General features: G+C 52.5%; 1 protein-coding gene across 1 annotated transcript; it reads left to right on the top strand.

The window, feature by feature from the left end:
- The first annotated feature begins 423 nt into the window (after positions 1–423).
- Positions 424–5800, top strand: Hlx (H2.0 like homeobox). Its single transcript, XM_028759955.1, has 4 exons — positions 424–1399; positions 2100–2279; positions 2940–3124; positions 4951–5800. Exons 1-4 carry the CDS (start codon positions 817–819, stop codon positions 5431–5433), a joined length of 1431 nt encoding a protein of 476 aa, XP_028615788.1. The 5' UTR covers positions 424–816; the 3' UTR covers positions 5434–5800.
- Positions 5801–8241: the final 2441 nt, after the last annotated feature.

Here is an 8241-nt window from a genome sequence, read left to right as displayed (position 1 = left end):
AATAAGGGAGTCTCAGCGATCTCCCTCCTCTGCAGCTACAGGAAAACTCCCGAGACCGACTCCGAGGCTCTGCCGCTGGCGAGTCCCCGAGCTTCAGGGGATAGAGGACAGTCAGAGGCCCGAGGAGTCTACTCCTGGCCCCTAAGCGGCTCCCAGAGACGCTCAGTACTCAGCTCAGCCCACGCGGCTGCAGAAAACACTTTGGCGTGGCCAGGGCGTGGCTAAGAGTGGGCCAAGCCCCCTCTTTCCCAATTCCCCCTCCACTCCGGAGTCCCATTGGTCACGAAGACATCCAATGAGCGCACGGATCAAGGTCCTACCCCGGGTCTGACTTGAAAGCTCCTGCCAAAACTTTGGGAGTTTTTAGAGAGGAGGTTTTTTTTTTTTTTTTCCTCCTTTTTTTTTTTTTTAAACTAACGGATCATTATTGTTGTTTTAAATTTAGCTCTTAGGGCTTAGCTGTTTGGGTTTTTCTTTCGGTGTCGGGCCCCTGTCTCCCCGGCTTCTGCGGAGTAGCAGAGCGAGGCCGCGTCCGCCTTGTCGCCCCAGCGCCGGGCGATCGCCTCTATCCACCGGGCGGGGAGCGCGCCCGCCGCGCCGCGTTTCAAGCCAAGCCAGGGGCCCAGGCCGTGGCGGGCGGCGATCAGGCCCTCGCCTCGTCCCTCGGTGGCGCTAGGGCTCCCCGGCTGGCCCTCCGCTTCGGAGCGGGCGGAGAACCGAAAGCAGCTCGGGCTCAGCTGGGACACCGCCTCTCCCCGAGCACCCACCCCCACCCACTTCCCCACTCACCCAGGACCCCGCCAGGATCCTGCCAGGATGTTCGCAGCCGGTCTGGCTCCCTTCTATGCTTCCAACTTCAGTCTCTGGTCAGCCGCCTACTGCTCCTCGGCGGGCCCGGGCGGCTGCTCCTTCGCCTTGGACCCGACCTCTGTCAAGAAGCCGTCTTTCTGCATCGCGGACATCCTGCACGCCGGCGTCGGGGAGCCAGGACCCGCTGCAGAGGGACTGGTGGGGGCCTCGGCAGCCCTCACCGCACACTTGGGCTCCGTGCACCCGCACGCCTCCTTCCAAGCTGCCACCAGATCCCCGCTTCGTCCCACCCCGGTGGTGGCGCCCTCAGAAGTCCCGACTGGCTTCCCTCAGCGGCTGTCTCCGCTCTCCGCCGCCTATCACCAGCATCTCCCGCAGCAACCACCAACGCAGCAACAGCAGCCGCAGCAACAGCCTCCGCCTCCACCCCGGGCGGGCTCCCTGCAGCCGCCGACTTCGGGGACGCGGGTGGTCCCCCACCATAGCGGCTCCGCCCCTGCCCCCTCCAGCAAAGACCTCAAATTTGGTATTGACCGAATTTTGTCTGCAGAATTTGACCCAAAAGTCAAGGAAGGCAACACTCTGAGAGGTACGTATTGCTGGAAGGCCTGAGGCCTCGCAACCACCCATGAGGGGCCTGGTGTCATGCGGGTGTGGGGGTGCTTTTATATTTAAGGCTAAAACAGTAGAATGAGGGAGAAGAAAAGGAAATGAAAGGAAACGTAGTGACATGTAAAAGTCAGCTATTTCATGTTAAAAAATACCTTCTGGTTGCTTAAACAGTACAGAACGGGTGTTCATACCCTGGTTGCTGCAAAGTTTTGCAAAAGTGTGTATAATCCATCTTTTGAATGAAATATCTGTCCAAAGACCTAGATCTTTCTGACAGGAAAATCTCAGCATGGGGAGGGACACTTTGCACTTATTTGATTTCCGGTAAAATCCTTCTCAAGAATTGCAGAGAAGCAAAACGGCCAGTCTAAGCTCCCAAAGGGAGAAGGCAGAGTGGGGGGCCTGAAGGGTGTAAATTAGGGGTTTGCGTCCGAAAATTACCACTTTAGCAACATTTTATCAAAAGCCTTTTCTTACTATGGGGTGGACTGGCCATGCCGGACTCACATGCTAGGGCAACTCAGGCCCCACTCTTAGGCTGCTGTCGGAGAAAGAGCTGCTTGTGGATAAAGGGTCCGTTTTGAGTTCCCTAGGTTCAAAAAGGGAGAAGGGAAAGGAGGAACAAATCTGCCCAGAGGGTATGCAAGGTGTAACCACTCTTCTCTCCCCCTACCCAGATCTCACATCGCTGTTAACCAGTGGGCGGCCTGCAGGGGTGCATCTAGCTGGCCTGCAGCCTTCAGCGGGACAGTTCTTCGCATCTCTAGATCCCATTAGCGAGGCGTCTGCCATCCTGAGCCCCTTAAGCTCCAACCCAAGAAATTCTGTTCAGCATCAATTCCAAGACACGTTTCCAGGTAGACAAATTCCCGAGTTCCGCCGGTGCCGCCAAGCCCAGCGGCAGTGCGGAAACCCAGTAGTTAGGGGAAGGGGCCTCCTAAGTCCTTTGAGAGAAGCCGAATGTTCTTTTTAGTGGGACATTTGGAGAAGACCATGCTAGGGGAGCCAAGTTAGTGTTTATATGGGTGTGAGTCACTGTCCCTATTCTTTTCGCCCAGGGAGGGTGGTTTGAAAATGAAGTATTCAAAGGTGAGGGTTTTACACTCATGCACAAGCACGAGACACCACACACACACACACACACACACACACACACACACACGCTGTTTTGCTTGACTGGTTATATCTTCTCTGAAGGACAAATCCAGGGAAATATAGGGTTGTCACTGGCAGGCCGTTCAGGTTCCAGGGACAATTCCAACTGTTTCAGCATGTCTGATGGCTTTGCGTTTAGTTTATGCACTTCTCTTTAACGAATCTATGGAGTCCTCAGCTCTTCGAGGCTTTAGGCCTAAAGTGGCCTGAAAGGATCTGTAAAATTCTTTTTTAGGCCATTCCTGCACAAGCAAAGGAGTGTGAATGCAAAACATCTTTAAATATCTATGAGACCAGAAGGCTGGAAGGCTACGGCCTTAAAACTAACGTGGCTCTGAATCTCTCTTCCTGCTGCTTGGCAGGTCCCTATGCCGTGCTCACTAAGGACACCCTGCCACAGACATACAAGCGGAAGCGCTCGTGGTCCCGGGCTGTCTTTTCCAACCTGCAAAGAAAAGGCCTCGAGAAGAGGTTTGAGATCCAGAAGTATGTGACCAAGCCAGATCGAAAGCAGCTGGCGGCCATGCTGGGCCTCACGGATGCACAGGTACGCTAACTCTCCGGGCGTTCGCTGACTCTCCGGGGCATTCTCCCGCAGGCCGGTTATAGTTTAATAACGGTAAACAAGGTGGGAGTGGCAGGCCGTCTCCACTCAAACTCATCAGTTCCAGCAATTTAAACACAAGGTCTTGAATTTCACTCGGGTTTGTGGTGTAGCAACTCAAAGCAAGGGGAGAAGCGGGTAGGGATGGAGATGAAGGAGAGGGATGGAGGGAGAGGACAACTCATTCCTGAAGATGTATGTCAACAAGCACGCAGCATGTTTACTTTGGCCAAGAGGCCAAAGAACTGCGGAGAAAGCAAATAGGCCACGGGAGATGATAATTATGCACTCGACCGGAGTGCGCTTCGCTGTAGGAGGCAGTTTATTCACGAAGAGATAAAAAAGCAAAGTCAATTGCTTGTTGTTGGTTCCCGCCACCCCCACTGGATTGTGAAATCCCACTTGTGAGGAACTGAAAATATAATTTCAAACGGAATTGCTTAGCGTTACTCTAAGACAGGGATGGAGCAGCCGCAGTCTCACTTTCTAACGGACAGCTCAGTCTCTGAAGATAGTGTCTGTTGGCAATGGAGCTGAGGGAAAGAAAAAAAGATTTTTCTTAGAATGCTCAAGAACATTTTTTTTTCAGTAGTTTTTGCCGACTTGAATTAGAAAGCCTATTGTACCGGATTTTTTCTCTCTCTCTCTCTCTCTCTCTCTCAGTTTCAAGAATTAGAGTTTCTCTTTGCTTTCTTTTTTGACTACAGCATACTCATCCTGTCCGGCCCTCTTGCTTCCGTGCTGAAGCCAAAACAAGCTGCTTTCTTATAGCTGTCTGTCAGACTTCTGTCCCTGTGTCTTTCTGTTCTCTGTTACACAACGCGCTTCCTCAGCACACGGCCATCATACTGGAAAGCCCAGCCACGTTCTCCCAGCTGTGCATGTTATTTTTAAAGGGGAAGCTGGAACTCGTGTGACTGCGTTGTGTCCCCTCCTCCCCCGGGGATCATATATTTACACAGATTCTCCACTCCATCTCTTCCCTATTCCTCCATGCTGCATACTTAATTCCAGCATTTTCAGAGTCCCCAGAAAATGAATTTATTTCCCACAAAGATGGTCTATATCAACACTTAGGTAAAAGATATGTCAAACTGATTCTCCTTTACGTAAAGGCCAGCAGATATGCCATTCGAGTGGGATGAACTCTTTGATTTCTCCTGTTCCTTTGCCCACTTCCGCCCTTAAAACAGTGTTGGTCAAATGGCTGTAGTCTGAGTACTTAAGAGGCAAAGGCAGGAGGATCTCAAGTTCAAGGCCACCTTGGGTTCTAGAGAGACCCTGCCGCTAAACTCCTAAGGGTGATGGTAATGGTGGTGGTGGTGATGTGGTTTTTGTAGTGAATTGCTTTGGATAGTGCGTGGAGACGAGGGGTTCACAGAACTGGAGTCACCCAAACCGTGGCCTGGTGCATACAGTTGGGGTATATGTGCAATTTGGGTGTCGGCACTTGTTTACTGGAATCCTTCTTACCCGAGTCCAGAGTTTGGTGAGATTAGGAAGCAGTTTGCAAAAATCTGCCCTTCTAACTTGCACTCGGGTCATTTCAGGCTTTAGATTCGAGGGCCACACTTAAAGAATTGTCCCCAGTAGGTTGGGTGGGTTTCGCGCCTTGATTGCGCCTGGATTTCTATGCTTGGTCACTGCTTCTGCGTAGCGGAGGCTTGGCAAGCGTCCTCCTTGCTATCCTGCTTTACAGGGGTGGTGGTGTAAGTCCGGGTGTGGTGAGCTTGTTATTTACCAAGTATCTCTTCTGACGTTGTGCACAGGTGAAGGTGTGGTTCCAGAACCGGAGGATGAAGTGGCGGCACTCTAAGGAGGCGCAGGCTCAGAAGGACAAGGACAAGGAAGCAGGCGAGAAGCCTTCGAGCGGAGTCCCCGCCGAGGGTGAACGAGAGGAGAGAAGCCCCAGCCGTTCTGAGGGCGAAGCCGAGAGCGAGAGCAGTGACTCGGAGTCCCTGGACATGGCCCCCAGCGACACGGAACGGACTGAGGGGACGGAGAGGTCCCTGCAACAAACTACGGTCATCAAGGCCTCAGCCGCGGGCGCCCTCATCACAGCCAGCAGCAGCGCGAGTGGTAGCAGTTTCAGCTTCAGCGGCACCAGCAGTCTGGGTAGCAGCAACACCAATGCGGGGAGCGCCAGCAGCCTTGGCAGCAACTGCTCAGAGCTGCTCCCGGCGCACCAGCCGTCAGCCACCAGTAGTCCTCAAAGCCCGGAGATTGCCCAGGCCCCGCTTGCAGGTTTATAGACTCCACCGAGGGCATGGCGTGCAGCTTCCCCAACACTGGCTGGAGTTTGTGCCTACTTTAAGTTGGTGGCAAGGGTCGCTGAGACGGGAGCAGGACGCCGTGGGCAGCCTCTTTGGGGTTCATACCCTTTCTCTTGCTGCCATGGCTGCCTGAGGGCCCCCCAAAAGAGTGGAGAGTTTTAAGGTCCCCCCATCACCCTCCCCCAAAGAAAGAATTCAACTGTCCTCCCTATCCAAGCAGCTCACACTGTGAAGTGTTCGGCGGCGGAACTGTTCCTCTGAGCACCAGGGGTCTTGGCATAAGGACGTGCTGCACTTAGGAGGCCTTTAACTTGTAAATAAAATGTTTACTACGGTTTGTAAAAGGCCGTTTGGCTTGCTGGCTTGCTGGGGGTGATGAGCGTGTTAAATCCCAAAGATCGGGGATCTGGACATTAGCCCCAAACACTGCAGACAGCAACAGCTGGAGGAGGGGAAAGTAGTCCCAGAGTCTTGTTACTGATTAGACCCCTGTCGGATGGTTTCACCCAGCACTGAGGGGCTTGGTGACCCCCACCTGTGACTCTGCCTGGTTGCTGAGGCTTACAAAGGAACAAACTAGAATCTTGGGCCTGTTCTGCAGATGGCTTCCCTAAGCAGAGTCGGGATGCAGTGTGCTCAGAGTTTGGTTGGAATCCTCCTTGCTGCTGAGCTGGAATCCAACCAGGCAGCAGCCTTTCTCGCTAAGCCCTTGCTAAGTGAGCTCCCAGCCTTGAGTCTGAGGGCTGTACCTGTGCAACTGTTTAGTGATGGGTTAAAGGAACTCAAAGCAATAGCTCAAGAGAAGGACAGAACTGTCACAATAGTTAGGAACCGGGAGACCAGGGCTTCCAAGCGCCAGTGCTTTTAAAGAGGTGAATGCAATTGGGCAGTGACACGGTGACTAGAAATGTCAGACAGATGTGAAGCAGGGCGCAGAGCATTTAGGAAATGATACCTACTATTCTTCCCCGGTACCCGTGTAAAGCCCGTGCAGTTCTCCCGCTGGAGACGCCCACTACAACGTGAGTTCCCCACTCCATGCAGCTACTAGGATGAATACCAGGAAGGCTTTTCTTTTTAAAGGTGGAGCCTTTTTCTACAACCTGTTCCTTCCGCCTACTTTCCGTCTAATGATGTGAAAAGCATTAAGATAGACACCATCTTTAGGGACCTTTTTGACAACCAAGATGTCTTTAGCAATTTTTGGCACAGAGTAGTATCAGGGCACAAGGCCTCTTAGGAATACAGCCTAGCGTCTAATTCCTGCAAATCCTCCGGCCCAAGAAAGGGAGGAGAGTGCTGAGGTCAGACTGTAGGAGGCGTCCCTCTGCTGGAAGGAACTAAAGGCTGGGGCTGCTGCTGAGTCTTGCTTACCCGCTCCTCTTCCACTCACTCTCTGGAGCTGGTTTCTGTTTTCTTGCCTTGGACTTATGGTTGAGGGCTGGACTGATGAAAAGGAATACTTTTTAGAATGATTACAGTGAGAGCAGTTGAGGGAGAGCAAGAATAAATCAAGATAGAACACCCCTCACTATGGCCCCAATTTAAAGACACTGGGAGCTATTATCTCTAATTACTCCCAAGAGCTGGGGGCCACAGGCAGCCTCTAGTCGCCCTGGGCTTCAGGTGGGGATGGGACAGTTCTTCAAGTCTCCCTTTGGGCTTTTCTTCTCAAACTTTAGTGTTCCCCCTCCCTGTACCTCAAGTTTTCAGTTATTGATTAGATTTCCCCTCTAACTCCAAAAATATTAAAAACCTGAAATCCTAACAGCCCAAAGACACAGAACTAGGACACACTTAAAAACTCACTCCGACGTTAAAGAGAGCAGAGCCAGGGTATGCCCACCTAGGCGAGTAGCCTGTCCTGTCTCGGGAGGGACTGGGGTTGGGGGCGGTACTTCTTACAGATTGAGGCTTTTCACTGTCTCTGGCTTATGGCTTCCCCTCTCCTGCTTGCTTCTAACCCGATGGCAGCAGCTTTTCTTCCTGGCTTCTAGACTTAGTAACTGAAGGAAAGAAACCATCACTGGGGTAAAGTAATGCTGTACTTGTCCGGTTAGAATTTCGGTCTTTTTGTCGGCTATGCTGGGCAAGAAAGACCTGGGACTCTCAGGAGCTGGGGACGAAATTACGTAGGGGTCTGGCACTGGAAGAGGTAGCTGAATGCTTCCCACCTGGAAGTCTGAAACTCGGGATGGTCTCCCTCTCCCTCCTAGTTTCTGATGGAAACGTCCACAAACCATAAGGTCACAAACCCTGTGAAGTTTCATTTACGTGGAAAAAGGAGGAGCTGCAGAAAGAAACGCTCCGCTCCGCGCAGGCTGTGCAGCTGGGCTTAAGGCTGCCTTTTAGGGCGGGTGGTTTCCTGCTGGAGGCTGCTCGCTCCGCTACTGGGTTCTTTCTGGAAGCGCTTGATCCTAGCCTGAGTACCTAAAAGCTGAGGTTCCTGAGGCGCAGAGAAGACTAAGTGTAGAAGATTAGAAGACACCAGATTTCTGAGCTGGTTGGAGCTTGAAGGAGCTGGGCGTTGCGAGGCTCCCGAGCCGCGCAGACGTAAATGGAACAGAGCGGAGCTGAGACCCACGTCCCTCTTTCAGGGCATGTAGTTCGGGACCCCTCCAAGTAGTGGTAACTCTTTCCACAGAACAGGGTTTTTCCTTACCCTCTGCAAGAGTTCCCTGAGTGCAGAGCCGACTGAACCAAGACACCGAGACCTCTGAAAAACACATGCAAGGGTGGTGACCAGTGTGGATTTCACTAGGAAAGAGTAGGAGTCTGACACACAAA

Source organism: Grammomys surdaster, unplaced genomic scaffold (assembly GCF_004785775.1).
Source record: "Grammomys surdaster isolate TR1022 unplaced genomic scaffold, NIH_TR_1.0 130, whole genome shotgun sequence".
Taxonomy (NCBI): domain Eukaryota; kingdom Metazoa; phylum Chordata; class Mammalia; order Rodentia; family Muridae; genus Grammomys; species Grammomys surdaster.
The sequence above is the reverse complement of the archived record's forward strand: the minus strand, read 5'-3'. Positions and strand labels throughout refer to the sequence as shown.